The sequence below is a fragment of the Ursus americanus genome, chromosome 20 (genome assembly GCF_024610735.1).
Source record: "Ursus americanus isolate L20-20 chromosome 20, mUrsAme1.1.p, whole genome shotgun sequence".
In the NCBI taxonomy this organism is placed as follows: Eukaryota; Metazoa; Chordata; class Mammalia; order Carnivora; family Ursidae; genus Ursus; species Ursus americanus.
The window spans coordinates 8,063,451-8,088,911 of record NC_142146.1 but is presented as its reverse complement, the minus strand read 5'-3'; the positions used below and the strand labels follow the sequence as shown (position 1 = coordinate 8,088,911).

At 49.0% G+C, this 25,461-nt stretch overlaps 1 protein-coding gene across 1 annotated transcript in view; it reads right to left on the bottom strand.

Moving 5' to 3' along the window:
* The window catches only part of ITGA9 (integrin subunit alpha 9), a 326,298-nt gene that overhangs the window by 56,104 nt on the left and 244,733 nt on the right, over nt 1-25,461 (bottom strand). Inside the window, exons 19-23 of the mRNA XM_045798248.2 lie at nt 24,673-24,759; nt 20,847-20,926; nt 13,247-13,336; nt 11,021-11,129; nt 5,929-6,036 (exon numbers count right to left, since the gene is read on the bottom strand). Of these exons, the coding sequence (XP_045654204.2) occupies nt 5,929-6,036; nt 11,021-11,129; nt 13,247-13,336; nt 20,847-20,926; nt 24,673-24,759 (474 nt within the window). The remainder of the gene's footprint in view (nt 1-5,928; nt 6,037-11,020; nt 11,130-13,246; nt 13,337-20,846; nt 20,927-24,672; nt 24,760-25,461) is intronic.

Sequence of the window (25,461 nt, the reverse complement as noted above, 5' to 3'; positions counted from 1 at the left end):
GATACATTGGGTACATCTTTCCTTTACAGGGATATAGACTCACCACGAATTAAGTGAGGTTCTCCTATCAAGGGACTCATTCTGGCAGAAATGAGATCACGGGCAGCCCTGTCTGCTATGCCTGCATGGATGGGGTGGGAGGGGGGTTTATAATTTACGGAGACATAGTCAAATGGACACTGGTATTAATATCATATTGATATCAATACCCTAAATGGTGCCCTATGGCAAAGTTATTGATGTGTCTCCTTGGAAAATCATCCCTCATTCCCAAACTCGTTTACCTCCTGGAAATCAGGTCGGTTCTTCAGAACTGCTGCCCGAAAGCAAGGACAGAGCTGTCCAGAGAGGTAAACTTTTTCAGATGGTTTTGTAGGAGGAACAAAGAATGGAATGACATTTATTTAATGTCTCTTCTACATTAATAGTAGAGTTGTTAGAAAGATCCAACTTTCACCTAGAATATAGTTCCAGCCCTTTATTATCTGTAAGCTGTCATTTAGGACTTTCTTCCTTCTTGCATATTTACAAGAGCCAAACTCCAAAGCCTCTTCTTCCAGCATCAGAAAGCTGTCCACAGTCAGGTTTTCAAGGTCAACAAGTAAAGCTTGAGTCCTGAGACAAACCTCCCACCCTTGCCCTTGAACTTCATACATTGTGAGTGAGACATAACTTTGTGGTGGGATGACCACCTGAGTTCCAATGGAATCTCCTCCACAAGCCGTAAAGCTTATGACATAAGCACTAGGTTGGCTTCTCTGAAGCCCAGGCCCAGGGGCTTCGCTAAAAGGCTTGTCTGTGTGGAGAGACTACAACAACGTGAAGCCGTTCGATTTTCCTGGCCCACTCGCATCAAGCTGTGTGAGAGGTTATAACCTCACTTGAAACAGGAACCCTCTGTAAGGAGCAAAGTCTTGCCTCAAATGGGTTGTCTGGCCCACAGAAGCCACTGCCTCTGTGGCAGCCCAGGGTCATTTGTTGGCCACATCCATGTGTTGTTAGACAGCCTCTGGTGGCAGGGGGCTTGGCCTTCCCCCTTCCTAAGTTAGGAGAAACGAAGGAGCAGATCCTCAAGTGCACAGCAACGATGGACCTCAGAAGGAATGATTAACTCACCAAAACTGTCACAGGAAATGACTGTGGTACTTCCTGTTACACTGCCCAGATATCTACCTGCAGTATACTCTGGGGAAGGTGTAGAGAATGCTCACCTTTGCCTATTTGTATAAGAGCTAGGCACAGAGAATAGAGGACCAGATACTGCCTCCGTTGAACACTTACAACTAGTGACCTTTCCCTCTGTCCAGAACGTTCTCCCCTTCACATGCTCTCTGGTGAACTACTACCATCCTCTTAAGCCCTGATTCAATGAGTCTGCATTTTCTGCGCCCTTCCCAGGGTGGGATTTGCAGCTTTGTACCATCCCTGGGTCTGGGCATGCCTCCATGTCTACGTCTGTTCCATGGCACTGCAATGGCGTTTTCTAGGTCACTCTCCTGCAAGACTGACTTTCTGGGAGTACTGTGAGACTTATTCCTCTTACATAATAGTGCTTTTTCTGCTGGTGTTTGCAGAAGAAACCCAGGATGATTTATGATTTGCAATGATTTTATCTTAGATGGACTAAAGAACTCTGTCGTTCCTCCCCTCTCGCTCACTCTTTCTTTCGTGGTTATTCCAACTTGGCTTCCATATTCACAGTGGCTTGCACACACTTTTGCTGTGCAGTGGGAAGTCCGTGTGTCCCTGCAGGGCGCCACACAACCCTGATGCGTGGGAGGCAATGGAAATTAACAGTCTTTCCTCAGACCACACTATGGCTCTGTTTCTAGACAGAACACAAGCAGGGTGGAGGGGCTTAGGACATTTGCTATAAAGAAAGATCATGAACCATGGCTGGAAGTATGAAGTGGTCACACTTCCTTAGGCTCCCTAGAAAAACCTCCCCATGCGTGCAAAGGCACTCTCCGCTCACAGACAGCTGGACCTTAAGAAACCCTCTCTGAGAGGGTTTGGTGCAACCTAGAGGCAGGTCTGTCCTGCGCAGGGATCACAGCTGCAGCCTCAGAGGTGTCTGAACGAATTCCGAACCAACAGTTGGGAAACTGTGCCACAGGCTCAGGGCCGTAGGTGGGGTGATGCCCCAGGGCCTGTGGGGACAGCATTCCCACCCTTAGCATTCTATACGGATGATGGTCACAGGCAAAACAAATACCAAGGGCACTGTGAGAGCGAGAGAAACAATCTGAGGGGCCCCACGGGGCGTGGGGAGGGATGACTGACAGGCCCTCTCTCAACTCCTGTTAGCTGCCCTGGGCTTCAGTTGGTGTAGCAGGTAGCTGGTGGCTGGCTGCTCAGTAGCCCATCCAAGCCAGGGGAATGCTGGTGCGGAGAGTACAGTGTGGAGCGAACGCCACCAGGCAGTAGGGTCATTTCCTGGTGCAGTACAGGCAACGAGGGCTGGTTTCTCCCAAAAGGAGTAAATTCAACTTGCATCAAGCCACCCAAATCTCCTGAAGGAAAGCCCCGCTCCATCCCAAGTCCCAGAAGGCCATAGTGGAGGATGCCATGAACTTTCGGAGCCACACTCGCCGCAGTGAGCATTCTCGGGCTCTGCTGGGGAAGGGGGGCTGAGGCTGGGAAGGAACTTGCGGAGCGACAGGACACCCTCGCTCTCAGCCCCATGGGCTTTAGGGCAGAGGGCGTGCTGCCCGCTGGCTTGACACAAGTACCTGGGGGCCCTTGCCTCATCACTGCATCGCACCAGGCTTCGGCGTTACATTTCCAGTGTCATCGTAATCCAGTGTTCACTATTTGCTTAGGGAGATTTGCCAGCGAGCTGGATTTTCCATGCTATGAAAATGCCGTAAGCCTCTGACTATGGGTTGGTGTATCCAACTGAAGACTTGGCCATTCTTGAGAATTCTGGTACAGACTTTGTGAAAAGTCTAAATACAGTCTTAAAATCCAAAGGGTTTGCTTCTGAGAACTCAAACAATGGAATGAAGCCAGCCAATACCACTCAGGATTTTGAGGGGCCACTCAGCTAGACTAATGGTCATGCAGTTCTGCAAATCTTCAGCAAAACCACTTCTAATGCCTCCCAAGCAAGCCGGCTATTTATACATGGGTCCAAAGTCCCTTCCAGTGGCTTTTCCTTGGTATGATGATTAGTAGAGAGAAAAGGGGGTATTGTTGGTTCTGAGATACCCTCCAAATCTGAGTGACTTAAATTTCCTGTTTGGGTCAATAAATAATTTTATCTGTGAAGAAAAAATTCTCTGTGCAACACTCTAGATGTTTCTGTGAACAACTCCCAGAGCATGCTCAAGAGGAAAACATTGCCGGACGCTGGGGCATAGGTGGAATGGTTGGTGTGATTAATAATGCTTAAGAGGGTAGACAAGAGCACGTGTAACCTTATGCTAAGCTCAAACCGTGGTACGCTGCTGGCATGGAACACTGGGGCTTTTCTTCGTTGGTTTCAGCAAAGCTCACACACACAGGCACTTCACAGAGCACGAAGGGAATGTCGTGAGGAGTGGGAACAGTGGAGCAGGCAACTCAGGAGGGGTGACCTGCTCTACATGCAACATTTCATGTGGTCCAGGTTTTCAGGCCACATGACCCACGAGGATAGCAGTGTCAGCACCATCACCGTCACGTGATGCTTTCTGCGCCTCCCGTGGGGGAGTATCCTCTTCAACTGTGGGCTCAGATGTGTGACGTGCCGTGGGCCCTGCTGCCCCGAGTTTTAAGCCATCCATGGAGAGACTGCCCCTTTGTCTGGCTAGCCGTCCCTCATGTGCCCATGCGAAGAGCAATGATTCCATGATCCTCTCAGTGTGACTGCATGTGCTCTGCTTGTGTAGTGGCACCCCTGAGCTTCCTGCGCCAGTCCTTCCCAGGAGGGGTCCCCCTCACACCCAGCCACTAGAGACTGTGAAGCACTCTGAGGCACTTCTTCTTCTTCTTTTAAAAGATATTTAAAAAAAAAGATTTTATGTATTTATTTGAGAGAGAGAAAGAGAGAGCACGAATGCGGTGAAGGGTGGAGGGAGAAGCAGACTCCTCACTGAGCAGGGAGCCCAACGCAGGGCTCGATCCCAGGACCTTGGGATCATGACCTGAGCCGAAGGCAGACGCTTACCCGACTGAGCCACCCAGGTGTTCCACTCTGAGGCACTTCGTAATGGTATGAAACTTTTCCTGAATTCACGCAGACCAAGTAAACAAGTCTGTTTCATACTGTAGATTTCTTCTTTCCACCCACGAATATTTACCGAGCATATACTCCATGTCAAGCATAGTACTAGGGCCCGGAGATACAGCAGTGAGCAGAGAGAAACCCCTGTTCTTATACCGTAGGGGCTCAGGAGGAGGCAGAGAAACTGGTCAAATATGAAAATACATGGAATGTCAGCCAGTGACGAAGGAGATGGTGAACTATGAGCAGGAAAGGGGCACGAGGAGTGCTGGGACCGAGGCCAGGCAGAGAGGGTGTCCCTGGGAAGCTGGGATTTGAGCCCGCAGCTGAAGGAGGTGAGAGAGGAGGTCATGTGGCTCTCTGAGGGAAGGTGTCTGGGTAGAGGGAAGATCAAGTGCAAGTTCTGGGGGTGGGAGAGTGTCTGCTGTGCTCTAGAACCAGCAAGGGACGGTGTGGCGGGGGTAGAAAGAGTAAGGAAGAAGGAGGAAATGCAGTCAGACAATGTGGGGGACAGACTGGGGGGCCAGATGGGGTGCTGGAAGAACTTGGGGGGGGCGGGTAAGCCACTGGAGGGGTCTGAACTGTGGAGTAACATGACCTGACTTGCATTTTGGAAGGCTCGCTCTGCTGCTGGGCCAGAAACAGACTGCAGTGGGCCAGGATGGAAGCAGGGACACCAGGGAGGGGCTCCTATATAACTGAGGGCAGGTGAGGGCGCCCGGGAGTGGGGTGCTGGCCATGGAGGTGGAAAGAGTAGGAACATTCTGATTTGTTGTGAAGGCAGAGACATTAGGGCTGCTGGTGGATCAGGCGTGAGATGTGGGAAGAGAGACATCAAGGATGATCCAAGGTCTTTGACCTGAGTAATTGGAAAGACTGAGTAGGCATTTGCTAAGATGGGGAAGGCTGTGGGAGAAGCAGGTTTGGAAACGCACCACTGAAAGTTCTCTTTCAGATAAGATCGAGATTTGTCAGGCATCTAGGTAGAGGTGGCCTGAAGGTAGTTGACTATTAAAGTCTGGATTTCATGGAAGAGGTCTGGGCTGGAGAGGAACGTCTGACGTCCTCAGTACACACTGAATATAAAGCCACACGTCTGGGTGAGATCTTGGAGACTGAGTGCAGACAAAAGGTGACCCTGAGCCCTACTGATGTTGGGGGGAAAAGCCAGGGAGAGAGGAGGAACCAAGGGAATGTGATGTGGAAGCCAAGGAGAATGTTTCAAGGAGGTGGGCAGGAATGATCACATACTAGAAGTCAAGCCTCCCCGGAGACAAAATCTACAGTGGACTTATGATCGAGTAGAACTGCATTTTCAGCATATAAACTTGAATTTCAATCTCAACTTCCATCTAATGAACTAATCCTTCATCCTCCAGGCCTCAGTGACCCCTTGAGAATCTTCATGTATACTGTGGATCTTCCCCTCAGAAAAATGCAGTCAGATACATCTAAGGCTGCCAGGAGTTCCCAGAGCCAGAAAAGTCTATCCCAGAAGTCATGTTCATAATCAACCCTTCCCTATACCCAGAGAGGTCTTCTTATGACGTTAACCTAAGTGTCTCAGAGCAGAAATTCAGGTGTTGAGGGTCTCCTGGCTTCTCCAGGTGTTTCCAAAGGTTAGAACGAGTTAAACTTTCTGGGCCCTCAGGGTAGTATGCACAGAATGTGAATGGGTTGGTTCAAGTCTGAAAGTAACAGTGAGACAAGCGAGAACTCACCACCATCTCCCGGACATGAAACATCTCGGCAGCTCCAGGTGAGAGTCGACTGGGGAAAGCGATGCTGAGAGATGACCCAGGAAGGGTGCTTGGCCCAGTGTTATAGACCTGTGGGTGTGAAACACACACAGCACATTTTAATACAAATACAGACCTTCATTTCATGGCATGCGGTAGATACACCCACCGAGACTGCAGGGTTTAGGATCCAGAAGGTCATGACTTCAAGGGTACTGAAATATCGAATAATGGCAGATTGTAATGAAACAGAAATCCTTCTAATACGTATTTAAAATCCCCAAACTTTCAAATTACCTTATTCCCTTTCAGCATCATCTTGCCTTCTTCCTGCTAAAAATTATATTGCTTTTTACATACCTGGGAATTACTCATAGACTATTACATTTGGTGAGAATATAGACATGATGTGGTCTAGTGGTTCTCAAACTTTAGCATACAACAGGATAACCAGATGGGCTTGTTAAAACATATATGGGGGTGGGGAGGGTCATGCCCAGAGTTTTTGAAGTAGATCTGGTTGGGGGGTGGTGAGGGGACTTAAGGATACGCATTTCTAATAAAAGTTCCCAACAGATGCTGATGCTACTGGCCTAGGAATTGTCCTTTGATAAGCACTGATCTGGTCCAAGCCCTGCCTTTTACAGTTTGAGGTAACTGAGAAGACAAAGTGGATTGTCCCCAAGCTAAATGGTGTAACTTACAGAAAGGGCTGTTCTTACCACACGATCCAGCTGATCAGGTTTCTTTGAAACTTACAGCTAATCCCTTGCTAATCCTGTTTGAGGACCTCTGTGTACCTCTTTCCTGCCCCAACATTTGGCCTTGTAAAACTTTACCTTCTCATCCCCCCACGGTCTTCCCTGTTTTCTGTCTCCAGCAGCCCATCGTCTCTTGAGAAATGAGAGGAAAGATGGCAGCCTCATAGAGACAGATAAGGGAAAGGAGATGGAGCAAAGGTTGAGCATGAAACTTTAGGAAGAAATGGAATATGAAGGAGAATAAAAAAGATGGGTAGATGTGTAGAGACAGAGAGTAGACTGGTGCTTGCCTGGGGCTGGAGTAGAGGGAATATAGCCGGCAGAAGAATGGTCTCTAAAAATGTCTGCATCCCCAAATCCATGGACATTGTGAATATGCTACATAGCAAGAGGGAACTGAGGTTGCTATCAGTAGCCCTTAAAATGAAGACATTACCTTGGACTATTCAGGTGGGTGTAATGTCATCATAAGGGTCCTTATATGGGGAAGAGGGAGACCATCAGAATCAGGGAAGTGGCCTGTGAGAAAGACGTAGCTGGCCATTGTTGGCTCTGAAGATGAAGGGGACCCTGAGTCAAAGAGTGCAGCAGCCTGGAGAAGCTGGAAAAGGTAAAAGAGATTCTCCCCTAGTGGCTCCAGAAAGGAACACAGCTCTGCTGATACCCTGACTTTAGCCTAGTGAGACCCATGTTGGACTTCTGACCTCTAGAACTACACGGTTGTCCAGTGTTTTCAGCCACTGAGTTCGTGGTAATTTCTTATAGCGGCAAGAGGAAACTAACGTACGGAGAGACTACTCAGGGGTATGGAGTTCCTTTTTTGGGGTGATGAAAATATTCTAAAATCAGATTATGGAGATGGTTGCATAATTCTATAGACACACTAAAAGTCATCGAACTGTACACTTTAAATGGGTGAGCTTCGAAGTAGGTAAATGAGATCCCAATAAAGACGCTGTTGTTTAAAAAAACATGGGTAGAAGCAAGAGAGAGAAGAAGCTGCTTGCTCTGTGGCCTGGGGGCTAGAGAGAGAAATCAGGCATTCAAGGCATCTCTGAAGTTGGGGTCAACAGGGCAGATGTGGGAGGTGAATGGAAATCTAGCCAGGTCTTCACACATGACAGAACACATAAGGATCTAGGCTCCAGCCAGCTCTTCCCTAGAAAAGTGTGTATTCACTTTTTGCAATAGTTGGGTTCCGCTTCAAAGCACAAAAACATGATGGAGTGGATGAGCGGTCCCTGCCAACCCTTGATTCGAAAAGAACAAAATTCACCAAAGACAACAACCCTAAGACACAAGAAAAGGAAGGAATATTTAACCACAACTGAAATAACTAATTTGAAGTGAAACACGAGAGCACAGAATTGCAAAGAAAACCACTGACATGTCTGCGAAATCCCAATGAAAGCAGGAGGTGGGGGAGGGAGGAAGAGAGCCGATTTGCTCTGCCCGCTTTCACTCACTACAGCCAGACGGGTGAGAGGCCCACGCTACCATATTCATTTATTCTTGACACATGTCTTCACATTTGATTCTCTGCAAATGTTCTTGAGCAGCAGCTGCATTATTTTTCACCGTTCTTTTTTGGGTGAGAAAAATGATGGACTTTTGATGAAAAAAAAAGCCTATCAATGGTCAACACATTATCATGTTTCCGTTAAGAAAACTTTGATGGAATGTAGGAACCAGGCCCAAGACTAGTATTTCTGCCTTTCTCCCATCTGCGTCTGCAGTGAAGTCTTTAAACCATCACATGGCTTGTTGAATAACAGCTTTTAAAAGACAGAAAAATCACTATATATGGAAAGTCCCGTGCTCTCCATGAGGAGTGATGCTATCAGAGTAAGGGCACATAGAAAGTTCTATCTCTGTTCCTGATCCCACACTCCCCCACTAGCTTCACCTCTTGGTCATTATCACCATCAACCTGGCCCATGGCCTTCCTGCATGACAGTCATAATAATGACAATTGTATCAGGAGATGAGTCATCAGAGCATTCTCCAGCGAACTGTCAGCTTTGCTGACACAAGAGGCTCTCCGTCCCATCAATGACACACACTATCCGTCTTTTGGACCAGGCAGACTCTTCTTAATCCTGAACGGAATGCTGTGTGCTTCCTCAGGCAAACTGATAATCGAGAGGTTTACCTCAGGGGCATGCCCATTACTCATCCCAAGCCGCATTCTCTAGCCTGTATCCTAGGTCAGGTCAGATGTGAAGAGAGCTCTTTGCCTGAATACCAAACTTTAAGCTCCTTGTAAGGATGCCTCTGAGAAACACAACTTAACCATATGCCCTCAAGATCTTCTATCTTCCTTTCTTTTCTTCATCCTTCTCTCCTTCCTTCCCTCCCACCGCTCTTCCTCTCCTCCCTCCCACCGCTCTTCCTCTCCTCCCTCCCTCCCTTTCTAGAGGGCAGTAAGGACATTTTTGGATCTCTGGTATAACTCGACTCTTTCTTGTCTTCTTCTCTAACACCCATACCCTCTTCATTACATGGTGTGTGTCCTTTGAACCCTTCTGAATCATTTTCTGGATGAATCTTTTGTTGTAAGATACCTCGAGAACTCCAAGAGTGGGTAAGTAATTAAAATTAAAGTGATTGAAATGAAATCCCTCCATCTGGTCTTTATCTGTTTTCTACCCAACTGCACAATGCAAAGGGGAAAAAGAAAGTACTTCCGAGCAGCAGCTCAGAAACACAGAGAGCCTACTCACAGTGACCCCTGTGAGGTCTCAAAAGCAGGTCTAACCCCATCTTCCCCTTTTCCCTGGAAACTGAGCATAGGGTGTGACAGCAGGGGCTTAGCTGGTCAGGAGGCGCCTCCTCTCCAAGCTGGGGACATGTGTTCTCCATCACGGTTTCAGACGTCTCTTGCCTGGGAGAACATTTTAGGGAGAGGGAGACCATTGTTTGTGAGAGCCCACGATGTTTCGCTGCCTCGTTCTCTGGACCCACACCCCGTGATTATGTCTCATCCCCTCGGTCCACCTAGGAGTGGCCATGGGGAAGGAAAATAGTCATTATTGGCCACAGCAGTCGATGCCAGACCAGGAAACCATTTTCTCCATGGGGAGGAATGGGGAAGAGGCAGGGGACAGCTCTGGGAGCTGGAATGGAGAGACGTTGCACGTAGGTTAGAGTGCACCATGGGTTAGCCAGGCCCATCTTCTTCACTTCATCAACAGCTCCTGGCAGGATGCTTGGCCACACAGGGTTGTCCAGTAGGAGCCTGACCAATTTTTGTCAACTGAGGATAAGTGACTGGATGAGGCTGAGGTCCTTTTAGCTTAACATGCAAAGATGCTCGTGTTGAACAGTCCTGGCCTGAGAATTTATACTTCACGCCAGGGTCAGCAAACTATGGCCCGTAGGCCACACCTGGCCTGCCACCTGTTTTTGCACAGCTTGCAAGCTAAGAATGGTTTTACATTTGTAAATACTTGGAAAAATATTTTAAAAAGGGTAACATTTCATGACGTGCGAGGTTAATATAAAATCCCAAATTCAGTGCCCATCACTTCAATTTTGTGTATGCATTGCCTCTGGCTGCTTTGGAACTCCACTAGCAGAGCTGAACAGTTGCTACCGACACTAGATGGCCGGCCAAGCCTAAGATACTCACCTGCGGGCCCTTGACAGAAAATGTCTGCCTACCCTAGTCTAGCGAAGGAAGAGTGTTCTTCATGATGTCCATGGTTCACATGGAGAGGACTGGCCGAAAATGATGCTAATCTGACACGGGGACTAGCAGCATGCTCCCTCCCACGGGGAGCGGACGCACTCTCTATTCTCACACCGCGTTGCTATTGTGAGACTGCACTTCTGAATGGCTGTCCCTCTGCAGGAGGAGTGGGCTCCAGGCAGAGTCAGCACGGAGAGCCCCAGGAGGAAGAGGACAGGGCAAGTGCATGGGACTGCCCTGCCCATAAGGGGAATAATGATGGAGAACTGAAAGGGGTCTTTGGGGCCATTTGGGTTGGGACATTGGCCAGAGGCTTCCTGGGGAAAGCACGTGTTTATCATGCAGTTCTCCTTCCAAGAGCTGAGAAGCAGAGGGGTCTATACAACAGAGTTCCAGACAGGGAAGGGATTCATTTTGTGTGGTTACAGAACACACACACACACACACACACACACACACACACACACACACACACACACACATTCTATACTCCAGCCAAGCAGGCTGGGACAAGTTTCTCCTGGAAAGAGCCTGGCTCTTTAGCTGCCCTTCAGTAGAAGACCTATCCCCGTGGGTCCTTCCATTGCCTCCAGTGACAGAGCCCGTCTCCAGGGGTGGATACCTGAAGGGTGATGTTGAGGGGCTGGAAGTGACACTCCAGGTCATCCAGCTGAATGAAGTTGGATGCGTCCACAGACTCGCCATACACAAAGGAGGTTGGAGACACGATTCTGAAAGAGGAAAGCATTTAATCCATCATCCTAAACCTCGGCCAAGCAACCCATGGTCACGGCTGTCCTGAGAACCCAAACATCTGTCTCTGTTTAATCCAGAACCTTGCTCCCCCCAGTGTATTCACCAAACCCTTCCCTTCTGGAATTGTTACTTCTTTGTCCTATAAATGGACACAGCCAGATCTATGTTTCCTAAACAGATGTTTCCAGGAATGTCTTCTCATCTTAGGTCAAAGCAATAAGCTACATATACAAATAGGTACCGGGATTACGTTTCTAAAATGAGGAGGAAGACAATGATAGCTTTGATTTCAGTTTTTTTTTTAAAATTGGATTACAAAATTATACATTTTCTATCTTATCATTTGAAGGATATTTTGTGGACTGAGGAAGATTATGGCAAGTTTTTAAGAAACAAATATAAATGAATTATATATTTAGCATCCTAAACCTCACTCTGTGACAAATTCATAAAAAAAATGTTAAATTTGTCAGACTACCAAAACCACTAGAAATTAGGTATTGAAAGTTGGGGTCTGTTCAATAATAGCATTTTTCTTCAGATTTCAAACGGTGGCTACTGAAGATGTGATTAAGAACTCAAGCTCAGTTTGTAGTGATGCTTTCAACATTGTCCATATGAACAAGCCCGAGATGAGACCAAGCCCAGACTCACTTAAATTCCCAAAGAACGGCTACTAGACGAGATTCCAGAAACTGCTCACTTGCCCAGATACAGTCATGTAAGATTTTTGGTACCAAGTCTGAGTGGACAGCAATTCATCTACTTTCAACTTGAATGTATTATTTTAGAAACGTCATGAGTTCCCAGTGTTATCAAATGGCAAGAACTGGTTCATTTAAACCAGCCTTGTTTTATGTTCCTGGAAAGATCAGAGGTCGACCCGTGTGTTTAACGGATGGTTTCACCGGGGGCTGTTAACGCCCCAACGATGAGGTCTCCTAGGGCCTGACAACAGGATCAAGTGTTTTCTCTTTCCCCCCAAGGAAAGGGCTTGGTTCAGGCCACATTCTCACTGTGCCTCTGATGAGACAAGTAAATAAACCACATGGTTAAAAATAGAGCCACGAACAGAGGCAAATCTATGCTAATTTGCAAATCTATTCCACTGATGCCTCCTGCCTGAAGAACGTGAGGAAAGATGCCCAGAGTGCAGGAACACACAGAGGCTCATCCCGGCGCCCAGCAGCGTGTGGGCTATCGCAGAATGACTCCTTCTCCAACGTATTAACGTTTCTGCTTCTAGCCAAGGCCAGGATCCAGAAGCACTCGGAGAGTGAAAAATGAGAAACTCTGAACCCCCAGAAAGTTCAGCTTGTGTTTGGGGCAGGGGTTCAATGGTTCCTCATTTGATCTAAACTAATTGTGCAAATCCTTTTTCCACTATCAAAGAGGTATGTGCTCTGTTTTCTGAAGCCAGAAATAGGAACTGAGTTCTCATTTTTCCAGGCCTGGGTTTTGGCTCAAAACCACCCAGGCTGCTTCGGGTCCCCGCAGCCCGCAGCCCTGCCTTCCGACGCCAGAGGCACTGAGTGGCCATGGACTTCACCCGGCACACGCCGTGCCCCGTGGTCATTGTTCCCTGCCCACCACCGACATCAGGCAGAGCCCCCGCTGGCCTGCAGAAGAAACGAACAGAAACATGCAAAGCTAGTGTGGGCTGTATAGCTAATCAGAAAGGCGAGCCTTTCTGCAAGGCCACCAGGGCCTTTGGGATACATCTGGCTGTAACCTCTGGCCCAGCAGCATTTGGCTGAGATTTGAATCCCTGGAATCATGGCCCTCTGGAGGGGTGGCTGCTGGCCACATAGGCACATAAAGGTGTAGAGAATGCTCAAAGACATTCTAGGGCTTAGCCTTCTCATCAAACTTCTTATGTCACCCAGCAGGTGGGTGGGTAGCTGGGACAGAGGAGAAAACAAGGCGGGAGGAGCTATGAGCCGTAGCTAAAGATCTGCCCTGCATGTCAAAGCTGGGAAAAAGGGGAACTGGCAGGCCACAGACTCCTGGCTACACGTACGAATACAAGAAAAACACAGCGTTCCACCCCGGGGCCCCTCTGTGTTTTGGTAACCCAGGACCAGCTACTCACCCAGTGATGGACGAGTCCACTTCGTGCATCAGCGGCACCGTCAGCGTGAGGGTATTGTCGTGCAGGGACTCGGAGCGTTCCACGTTGCCACTGTGCGGAAAGAGAGGGGTGAGTGCTGGTCAGTGCTTGCTACCCCGCAGCAGTCTTTGCTGTTCTGCGTTAGCCCTCAGTCTGTCGCTCTCCAAGGGCTGGCTGTGCCCCTGATGTACCCTTGGTTCTGTTTCTGGACCCTGTGCAGAGGCACAGTGTTGTCTCAGTTGTGATCCTTCCCAAAGATATGAGTATAGGTAGTGCGCTGGGGAGGCGACCCCAGGAGACACCAGCAGGGAGTGGAGAAGAGACAGGGAAGGGCATGAAGGCAAAAAAGGCATGTAATCTAGGAGGTCAGTGCTCTGGGCAACTGGGTTTGGTCTTGCTGGGGACATCTGGGAGGCAGCAAGGAGCACACACCTCGGTCTTCCCATGGGAGGTGGCACTTTATCCACAACTCCCTGAGATTGGCTGCTGGGGGGCAGGGAGCAGGAATTTTCTGGCACCTGTACTATGCACCCAAGTGAGCGGGCTGTGGCCAGAGAAAGCCTCAGCAGAGTGGCAGGTGCTGGGAGCTGGAAGTTGTCTGGTGGGTGCAGGGGAAAGGTGAGTGCTGAATGGTTATGGCTGGGCACTGGCAGCACGTGCCGTTTCTAGAAGTACTTGTTCCATGAAGAATGGACTGGCAAGGTTAAGGTACTGCAGCTGGGAAGGGGTTCGCTGGACTTGAGCCACCATTTCCCACTTGGAGGCATCACCTGCCCCCCATGGATAGCCAGCCAAGCCTGGGAGAGAGGCCCTCGCCAACCCCATCAAGATAAAGACCACAGGAGCTTCCCCATAGACTTCTGGCTGCAGTAGGTCCATAGACAGGCATCCCCTTTGGAGTGTAAAGCAAAGAATGGGGAGTGTTGTGGTCTTTCTGGAAAGGGGAGTGCAAGGAAGCTGATGCTGCTGGGTGGCTGCTTTGTGCCAGGCATACTGCATAGCGTGATCTCACTGGGTCCTCAGAGGACCCCTAGAAGGGTGGGGGATTACCTGCCTCTGGCAGGTAAGGAGCAGCTCAGATAGATTAGGGAACTTGCCCAAGGATCCTAGCAAACCAGGTCAGTGAGACTCCCAAATTAGGGCTTTTCCATGTGATTCTTTCTCCGAATCTGATACCAGATTTGGGAGGTTGTTGGGGGCGGGGGGCAGGGGAGGAGAGAAGAAGGAGAGGAGTAAAGGGAGGAGGAAGGGAGGACAGAGAAGACCTATCTTTCTTTTACTATTTTGTTACATTTCCAAGATGATTATGATTATTATTCCATGGAAGTACCGCCTTGGGAAAAGGCAGGGCCATTGGTTGCAAGCTGTCGGAGCCAGCACTTCTAGTTGGTTCTACCACATGGCATGTATGTGGGATCCCAGGTGGAAGCTGAGTTCATCCTCCAGGGTTGGAGTGTAGTGGCCCCAAGACCCCCTGAGATTTGGGCACAGCTCACTGGACTACTCCCCTTGCCCACCCATTCCCTGACCCCTTACAGAGTTCTGCCTGCTTCCTGCCCTCCCGCTGCCCCCTCTGCCTTCCTCTCCCACCAGCAAGTGCTAAATGCAACAATACTTAAAGAGCAGCTCACATCCCCTCCCCTTCTTTCTCCTATTGTTCTGAAACAATGTTGCTCTGAGACTCTGACCCCTGACTCTTCATCTGTCTTCCGCATATGGGGTGACATCCATCACTCAGAGGACAGCCAGTCTGCAGAAGCAGCAGGGTCAGGTGCTCACCTGGCCTGATTCCCTTGCCCTTCCTTTCCCAGGGGGGCAATAAAAGCCTTAGAATCACTGCTAGAGGCAGATCAGAGGTGATTATGGAATGGATGGGTCCGGTAATGCCCTGGCCCACTCCCTCCCCCCGCTCAGCATCCTGCCAGGTCTGAGTAATCGGTTCCTGATGGAAGCACCACCCCTTGCCCTGCCATTTGTCCAGCCACCTGTGGCTGCTGGCAGCTCAGGCCCGACAGTCTCATCTGTCATCAGGGGACTGCTCCAGACCGACTGAACTGAAAAGTTGAGATACAGAGGCCAAACATCAAAAGGCTTCCAGCCACTCTGCAAACTCGTGACTTGGGATGCGTTCCCATGGTCTGCAAAGCCAGGCTGCTGAGAGAGCTCTGGAGGACTGTTTAGGCTCAACTTTACGTCCTCCTAAATCCACAAGTAGGCAGGAGAGCTTCAAAGGGTGGTGACGGGGAGGACGGAAAGATTGATATTTTAACTGTGGCTTTCAAGATAAGGAGCTTTAAGGATCTTTCTGTCAGAGCAGGGAGTCAAGTGCTGGGGCCTGCCCTCTGGGGCGGTAAGTCCGGTTTTCACCAACATCTGGGAAGAAATGAGAGCCTGCAATATTCTGCGACATGTTTAACATATAATACAGCTTCTGTACCATCCGTGATTCCAACGTTAGAAGATTCTGCTATTTAATTATTTAAGCTGCCAATACTAGGTGTCCCCTGTCGCAAAGTAGCACTCTTCGAGCACATAAAGGGATGTTCTTCATTTTAGTAAGTGATTAGCATTTTCTTATGTGCCCAGCATTGCATCTGATAAATAGTACGTGCTTAATAAAAGTTTGTTGAGTATAAACGTGCCCGGTATAGGGCCAGGGACTGCAGATGGTGGCTCTTGGCCTTGGCTGCTTATTAGAATCACCTGATGAGACTAATTCACAATCCCAATGCCCAGATCTCACCCAGACCAATAGATTCGAACCTCTGCAGGACGGACCAGGGATCAGTGGTTTTTAAAGCCCCCAGGTGACTCCCATGGGCACCGCTGGCATCTATGGCTGTGTGACTCGAAAATACAGAGCTTTCACTGTGGTGGTGGTGTTGGCTCCCCCTTCTCTGACACCACTGATTAGCCCTGGGTGGGGTTGGGAGGCAGGTGGAGTTTCCTCTTTTTGACAAGGAAGTCCCTTCCATGTCATTTATTTCCTGCTCCAATGTTCCTTCCCAGGAATATTGGCGGCCGCAAGTGGAGAGGAACCAAGAGAGCACACTAATGGATCTGCCCAACCACAGTGAGTTTTCTGTGGGTCCAAGAAACAGCAGGAGAACTAAGAATTTCCAGGTTTGATTGGCCATTTGCCTCCCTTTATGAAATTCAACAAGCTCATGCTCTGTGGGCAAACTGCTGCATGCATCACTTTCCTCTTCAAAAACGTTCTGCCTCTGGAATGGAGTGCAGACTCTCCGAGGCTACATGGGCCTTCCACGGCCCAGCCCCACCTCCTCTGTCAGCCCATCTTCCGCTGCCCTGTATGGCCCCCACCCCGAGATGGCTCACGAATCCCCAATTCCCTGCAGTGCCCACCACCCACCTGCCGTCACAGAGCAGGCTGTCCTGTGTACATTCTCAGCACTGTGCCTCTGTGTCTTCAGCCTGAAAACAGACTCCTCTGTTTAAATGCCATCTCCCCAGTGAGGCCCTTCCGGATTCTGGCAATGGCAACCAAGTCCACCTCCTCTATGCTTTGCACGTATTTCTATTAGATCACAGTCATGTTCTATGTGAACGTGAATTATGGGATCTTGAAACAGGATAAATAAGAAATAACCAAGTCTCACACTATTTCAAAGCTTGCAAGCCCAGACAAATGTCATCTGTGTTGAAATGCTAGCACCCCATGACGGCAGGCCACCCTCACCATGCTAGAAGGCTGGGCAGGATTTCTGGGCTTGCTGGGCTGTATCTGAACAATCACGGCGTTGTTATTTACCTGACTTTTTACATATGCTTAGGTGTGTTCAGTAAGTTCAACCAGTGCTGAACTAAAGGCCAGGGAGCCGCACCTCTGGAGTGGAAGTTGGACACAATAACACAGGGTAAAGAAGGCCAAACACACACTGTGATGTGCTGTGCTCTTGTTTTTAGGAGAGAGAACATTCTCCAAAATATTTGTGATAATGCTAAAAAAAAAAAAAGGAAAAAGAAGAATACAGAAAGCAACACTGAAGCCAAAATATGCAATTGTGGTTGTGGATTGAGGGGCTCTGATAATGTATGCTTCCAGCATCACAGTCATTCCCAAGGGAGAGGGACTCAATTCTGTGAGCTTTAAATAACGTCGAGACTGAGGAAGGCCTCAAATAAAATAAAATTAAAGATGCGGGAGATGAAATCAGAGCTTCTGCACCCCACAGATGCGGCTGCTGGCCACTGTCCTGTGGTACTTGTTGGGGACCGACCTGAGCTTCTAGACACGGAGAGGGGGTACCGGCTAGAGACGGAGAGGGGGTACCCAAGGGCAAAGTCATTAGTGAGGGGCCAGAATGGACCACAGAGAACTGAAAGTTATAGGGCTTGGGAAAACTCTCAGTCCAACAATCTGGGTGATGGGTGTTCTTGTGAAATTCAAGAATCACTCAGGTGGTGAGTACGACGGTGTGTTTGTTCAGGGGCACGTTTTGGCTGAGGTGTAAAAGATGTTAAGATTCAGAGGAAAGCACCAGACCAGGATTTACTACTGCTCGGGGCAAAAATCCAAGATGTCCTATCAAGGACGGAACAGAGCTCGGAAAGGAGGATTTCTGGAGAAACAGCTTTCTGAGAGAGAAGAGCTGGGTGGGGGGGAGGGTGCGGGGAAAGGTGTCTGCCCTTTAAGGCACGCTTCAGGGCACCTTGATCAGCACAGTGGGGTGGGGCGACTGCCCAGAGAATGTAGGGGACTGCTGCTGGCTTTCCCTCTCCCGACCCAGTGAAAGAGAAGGGGACATGCGAGAATCCGGGCATTTCCAGACACCACAGGGGCAGAGGCTACTGAGGGGGACCTATATGCGAAAGCCAGCATGAGGCCACCTTTGGTCCTGTCCCTGAGGGCACGGTCTCAGCAGAAGCTGAAGGGGTGTCTGGCTCCCAGAGGCTGAGGTTGGACGACAGGATGAAGGACTCGCAGGCGGGAACCCCCAGCTGGGGGCTGCCGTCCAAAGGCAAGAGTCAGCTTGTAATACCCATGGGGCTTACCTGTTAAGGAGTGAGCACCTTTTCTATGTCACTCACACCTCCTCCAGCCCTGCCGTGAGCCTGGGGTGGGGGGGGGGAAGCTCAGGGACTCTTCCAGGGGAAGTGGGGTGAGGGCGGAGGCAGCAGCAGCGCTGGAGGAAAGCAAGACTGCTCCTGAGAGAGAGGCAGGCTTGGCTTCTGCAGCTCGCCGCCGCCGTCGCAGAAGGGAGAAAGCCTTCACTTTAAATCAAGCTTTGATTATTTCAGGGGACACCTTAATTATAGTTTTGTGAAATCCTGGGAGATTTGATGTGACTGCAGAGCTCTGCATTGCCCCAGAGAGACCGGAGAATGCACGGGACTGTCCTAGACCATCCCCCTCCCCTCAAGACGGGGAAAAGACAGCCCACCAAGTGGGCTTAAAGAGAGTACAGGACACAAAGAAGATGCTTTATTTACGATTGCCAGCGAAGGCACCGCGCTTGCCGGATGAATCAGCATGCCCCTGGCTCCCGCTGATGTTATATATCTATCAGCTCATTGTCTATCCCCCTGCCACCAGCACACTCGCTCCCCAAGAGTAGGGACTTTGCCAACGTCTTAGTCTTACACAGTGCCTGGCTTGTGGGAAGGGCTCAAACATTTGCAGACTGAACTGGCAAAGCATGCCTGCCCTGGGCTAGTTCTTCTCTCCTCTCCTGGAGGAAGTTGTATGTCTGCCTCTATCTCTAGACTGAAGCCTTCCTGAGATGATATGGGATGCAAGACTGGCTCTCACTCATCCATGATCCCTCTCAGCCCTGGCCCCATCCTTTCCCCATGGTGACCACTTGATGATGGTGCATGGAAGTGGGCAGAGTGGTCTAAAGCATGACTCCTTGCTCTGTCCGGGGGCCAGAGGCAGCTGAGCCCGCGCCCCTGCTACTCTGTACAGCACACCACCCGATGGGTTGGCCCCAGTGCGGCTCATCTGAAGAGTCTGGGAAACGGCTTTCTGTATAATTCGGAATGTGGGATGAGGAGCTCCTTCCCGGCTCCTGAGGGCATGTTCCTCTTCAAAGGAAGGTCTGTGTTGAGCACCCTTATTTCAAAGGTGACCATGCAGGTGGTGGTGGTGGGGGGGCTTTAGTTCCCTAAGGCTGAGCCTGTTGCTTTACTCTGTACCCCAGATCCTGAGGGTCTTTAGGTCTGAACCCTGCTCTAACCTTGTGACTCCACTGAGCATCCTTCCCTGGTTGACTTTCAGCCCCTGGTTCCGTTGCTTGCTCACCCAGTGTCTGGCCTTCTGTTTTCTCGGCCTCTATTAGTCATGCACGTCCTCATTTTGTTTTCTCATTTTTTTCAGTGGATCTTGCCTGACCTTGGCCTTCAGGGTGTTTCGTTCAGATCTCCAGACCACCTCTGGGATGGACTTAGGAGTCTCGGCATGACATTTCCTTTGGAGGTTAAGGTAATTATAGATAAGACACGATAAGTGAATGCAATGCATGGTCCTTGACTCGACTCTGGACCAGTGAAAAAGGGCTGAAAAGTCACTGGGACGACTGGCACACCTGGAACAAGGACTGTAGAGGAGATAACAGTATTGCGTCAGTGTCACATTTCCGGCATTTGCTAACTATACCGGTTATTAAAGAAAATGGCCTCATTCTTGGGAAATGCACACCGAGGTCCTTATGGGAAGGAGGCATGATTTCTGTAACTTACTTTCAGATGGTTAAGAAAAAAAACTATACGTAGAGAATGATAAACTAAATGGAATGAAGTGTCAGCATTGGGTGAAGCTGGGTAACGGCTGCATGAGAGTTCCTTGAATTATATGCTTTGCAACATTTCTGGTAAGTTTAAAATCATCTCCAAATAAAAATTCAAATGACAAAAGTAGCTTTGGGGATCCAACCTCCACCCCAATCAAAATCTGTTTTTTTCTATTCACCACCTAACTACCTCTCCTTCCATCCCGCTGTCAGCCAAGAGCTACCCAAATGGCGCTTCGAGGCGCACGTGGATTCTGGCTTGTGGAGGCAGCTGACAACTCCCAAGGCCCTCTCGTGGCTCGAGGCCACACTGGAGAGAGAGGGGCAGGAGCACACTCCTGAGGGGAGAAGCCGCCTTGCACGGTGCCCTGCCCTGACTCTCCGACTGCAAGGCCCTCAGGATAAGCCCTCCCTCGAGGAGCCTGTCTTGGGGCCTCTGACCATAGGCTTGGCCTGGCCCTCAGGCTGCTGTGCCCTCTCCCTGCATCAAGGAATGCAACGCACAGAGGAAGTCTGTGAACTAAACAACCACGTGAGCTTGGATCAGAATCCTCCCCTCCCCCAGTCTGTCTCCTTGGCTGTAAACATCATGGCGTCCGACTGGATGACACCCAGTCCCTCCCAGCTCAGTCCGGCCTGGCAGTTGCATAAGCAGCACCAGACAGACATCAGCCCTGAGAGCTCCGACCCCACCAGTGCTCTGGGGCTTTATGGCTCAACTGTTTCTTCCTCCTCAGCGTCCTGAGCATCAACAAACCGTGACCAAAGAATGTCCCTTCCTGTTCCCATAAATCTTTATCTTTGAAGAAAAAAATGTAAAGCCCCCTTACCTCTGAGCAGTAATGATGAAGCTAAGAACTTCCTCTTCCCCAGACAGGTGGCTTGTGTCAAAGATCACGCTGAATTCGTACTAGGGGAAAAGAGAGTGACATCTGGCATCAGCAAGCATTCCAAACTTAAACACCTCCTCGGTTTATGACCTCTGGAAGCTCATTTGCATGACAAGCTTTATTTTTTATGCGTATCTTTCTGGTTGCCAGGCCAGAGATACAGCTTTAGCAATAAAACCAAGCCTGGAGTGTGTTCTGGTGAGAAGCACACTGTGGTTTTCAGCCACTGAGGTTGTCTAGGAAGTGATATGTTTGTCTCTTAAACCAGGCTTTTCTAAGGATCGCTCCCACACCATCTCCCTAATGTCTGCCACACCTGCGTGCCCTGTCACCTGTGTCAACACTACATACTTGCATTGCCACTCTTTTTGTTTAAAGACTACTTGATTTTTAAAATTTTATTTCATTTAAATTCAATTAATTAACATATAGTGTATTAGTTTCAGAGATAGAGTTCTGTGACTCATCAGTTGCATATAACACCCAGTGCTCATGACATCAAGTGCCCTCCTTCATGCCCATCACCCAGTTATCCCATCCCTCCACGCACCTCCCCTCCAGCAACCCTGCTTGTTTCCTAATGTTAAGAGTCCCTTACGGTTTACCTGCCTGTCTGATTTTGTCTTATTTTATTTTTCCCTCCCTTCCCCCATGATCCTGTTTTGTTTCTTAAATTCCATATACAAGTGAGATCATGTGACAATTGTCTTTCTCTGATTGACTTATCTCGTTTAACATAATATCCTCTAGTTCCATCCACATCGTTGCAAATGGCAAGATTTCATTTTTGATGGCTGCGTAATATTCCATTGTGTGTGTGTGTGTGTGTGTGTGTGTGTGTGTGTGTGTATACACACACCGCATCTTCCATTGTGTGTGCATGTGTGTATATATTTATCTTCCATATATATGTATATATCTTTCATTGTGTGTACACACACACACACACATACATCTTCTCCATCCATTCATCTGTCAATGGACATCTGGGCTCTTTCCATAGCGTGGCCATTGTGGACATTGCTGCTATAAACATTGGTTCAGGGGGTACAGGTGCCCCTTCTGATCGCTGGGTCGTGGGGTAGCTCTCTTTTTAACTTTTTGAAGAAGCTCCATACTATTTTCCAGAGTGGCTATACGACTTTAGCAGGAACATTTCTATCATGATCACAGGTGGGAACCAGGATCACTTACCAGTAAGAGAAGGTTGTCAGAAAAATAAATGAAAACAAAGCACTGCTGCATTCTGTTGCCTGCCGAGGGCTCGGAGCCTAAGGCCCACTGCACTTTGGTAAGAGGGAGATCAGCAAGAGCTAGGGAGGTGTTAAAGACAGTCTGGCACCATGGGAGACTTTCTCCTGCATGTGCTCAGGGAGAAAGACTGTTGGGCAGGTAATAGCTGTCTGGCTGTTAGGGTTGATGGGCTTTAGTGCAGTGACCATGTTTGACCTTTAGATCACTTTAAAGATCTCAGGAGCAGCCTACGATCACCTCAGGCACTCGCCGCGGTGAGCATCCTATGACTTGGGGAAGACTGCCCCGAACAAATGGGTTCCAGCATGTACGCACGGGGCACGTGTGGGAATGTGGGAGGGACGCCCAGGTAGGGGTTACAGAGCCAGGCTCAACCACAAACTGAGTTTGTGATCTTGGCCAAGACACTCACTCTCTTTGCCTTTTAGTAAAAATTAGAGGATGGATAAAATGATGCTTAAGTTCCACCAAACTCTGAGAGTCTATGATTATTTAATATTGAAGTATTTGGGCTCCTCAGTGACCAATGCTAGGCACTGATCTAACTTCACGACACTGGATTCCACTGCACTAAACGCTACCTGAAAGTAATGAACGGACACTGGACATCCCTCTCGAGACAGAAATTTCTGTTGCAGCGAGGCTTGCCAGTTGCCAGGGAGAGTGGGGACATGGAGGCAGGATGGGAAGCAGAGCTGGAGGACACAAAGGAAGGGAAAGTCAAGGGTCTTGTCCCAGCACAGAGTCAGAACTGGCAGGAGATCTGAATTAAATACTCTGAAGACCCAGGTGAGGCGAGAAGCCAAAATCAGAGGGGGCCTGGAGAACGGAAGGCCAGAGACAGGGCAGGCTGGTTGTGAGAGACAGAAACGGATGGCCACCAGAGTAAGCTGACGGTGCGTCATGAGGCTTAGCCGGCGGGCTGCAGCCTGATGAGCCACAGGGGCCGAGGCCAACGGAGGGCAAGCCGGGCGTGGACGGGGCAGGCCCTGGCCCTGCTGCGTCACTCCTTGGGCTCTCTCCAGCGACTCACCCGTAGACCTCCTGACTCCAGCTTTAGTGTTGCTCCGGTCTAAACCTCTATATGTGGGAGGAAGGCAGTGGCATTATCAAGCTGGGAAAAAATCCAACTTTCCAACGTTCCTACTTCTCCTGGTTCCATGACCATTTTGAGAGTTAATGAATTTTGACAAAATATAATGCTGCAGAATTCAACATGGCTTTGTTTTCACTATATTCATTTTTACGACTACCCTCTCTTTATGGTAAGTGATCCTGGATCCGTATGTGAAAGTGATAAAATTTTCCTTTTAAAATAACCTTTAAGCTAAAACTAGCAAGACACCTTAGGTTTGATTTGGGATGTTGGCTGTATTTTACCAATGAAATGGCAACTGTTAATGTTTTTCAATTAAGCTGATTTTCTGTTGCTGAAATGATTTCAATGAAATGCATGTGTGGAGTGCCATGTATGTTTCCACAGACAATGACGTCCAGGGTTCAGGGACATTAAAGGGTTTCTAAAAGGGTTAGGGATCACGGACGTAAGAGCCATCCTCATTTGGAGCTGGCACCTTCAATGGGGCGGAGGGTTTCGAGCAATTTGCTAGGAAAGCAGCAAATCTTCTTTCTCACTTGAACATTCTTACAACTGGCTTGCAAAACAGCCACAAGGTCCTGGGACCAAAATGCCTTGGAGATGAAAGCAAGTTGATTCTGTGACATAGGCAGAAGAGGAGGATTAAACTTTCTTCTTTTTTTTTTTTTTAGGGGGGAAAAAGTTAGACAAAAGAATATGAAATTTCCTTCAAATCACAGCAGGAAAAATAGCTTCCATTTCAAAAGGCAGACCTGATCTTTTATATTCTAGTTTTGCTTCCAACAACCACATCTTCTATGTATCTTTGCATACCCTTATAATACTGGCACATACCAGAATGTTCCATGAATGTTTGAATATGCTGGACCATATTATTGTTTGAGCTTAGAAAATCTGGCTCTGTATAAATACCAAAGTGAGTCTAATTTCTTTTACTTAAAAAAAATGAATTATAATACCATTATTTATGTTTTAAGAATTTTAAGAGGTCTCTTCAGAAAATTGTGAGTACCCAGGGGAATGACAGAACTGTAGGTCACTAGCCCAGACCACATTTCTCCTATATAGTTGCACTCACAGTGTCATGGGATTTTGTCCCGGAGAAAGATTTTTAAGGTGGCCAACCAGACGGTGCTGCTAAAGTACCAAGGCCATGGTGTGTCTATGACATGTGGGGTATGTCATGTGGATCAAAGAGGAAGAGCATGCGGGGAGGGCCCCTGTGGAGTAGTAAATCACAGCCTCCCCCCCCCCCCGGGAGCTGGGCAGTGCCATTGTGCAAGGTGGAGGTGAGGGTGGAGGTTGGGGGGGGATAGAGGAAGCCTGGGGGCGGGGTACAGCTGTCAGGTCAGGTGGCTGGTGAGAAGGGCTGGGGGTCTGCTGCAAGGGAAGTGCCCCATCTCTGCCCCTTACCTTCGATTTTGACCTCATGAAAGGAAATCCCACGCTGCATTTGAGGAAGTCTGATTCAAGCAGTTCACAGGAAATGCCCATTTCCTCCTGAAAGAGAAAAAGCATGAACGGATGGGCTGCCTGCGTGGAGACAAATGTGGGTAAGTGGCCTCCGCGAGGTAAATTGAGACTTCAGCAGACATGGTCTTTCTTTGGGGAAGTTCCCAGACAACATCACTGCTGGCTCGGGTGGGAGGGGAGACTGTGAACAGGCTGAGTCCCCAGTCCTTCTCTGGCAGCCCACCCTTCCCATAGGCTCTGTGGGAAGGCAGGCATCCAGAATATTCTCAACTAATGTTTCGTCTCTGAACCCTGGTGCTCTCCTGGTGAACTGGGCCAGGCTGCATGTGAGCTGGATGCCTCCAAACGTTTGGATGAAAGACAACCACATCGTCCTCCTGGATACTTTCTCCTAAGCCCACACTCTAATCCTGCCTTTCAAGATCTTGCTAGTTTAGGTAAGACAAACTCTTAAGAAAATCACACCAAGGAAAATACAGGGATTCTTTCCACAGCCTGAGGTGGTGAGGGTTGAGCTGGTCCCCTGCAAGCCTTCCCAGGTACAAGAGCAAGGAGAGGTCTCTTAGTGTAGCCCGCTGAGCCTGGATTCTACACACAACGGCAGGAGAAACCAGGACAGGGGTCATGGGGAACTGCGGTCTTTCCACCTGGACACGTGGCCTACAGCCAAGGTCAAAGGAAAGCCAGGAGGCTCTTCATAAACCACAGGTTCCAAGTTACTGAAGCCAG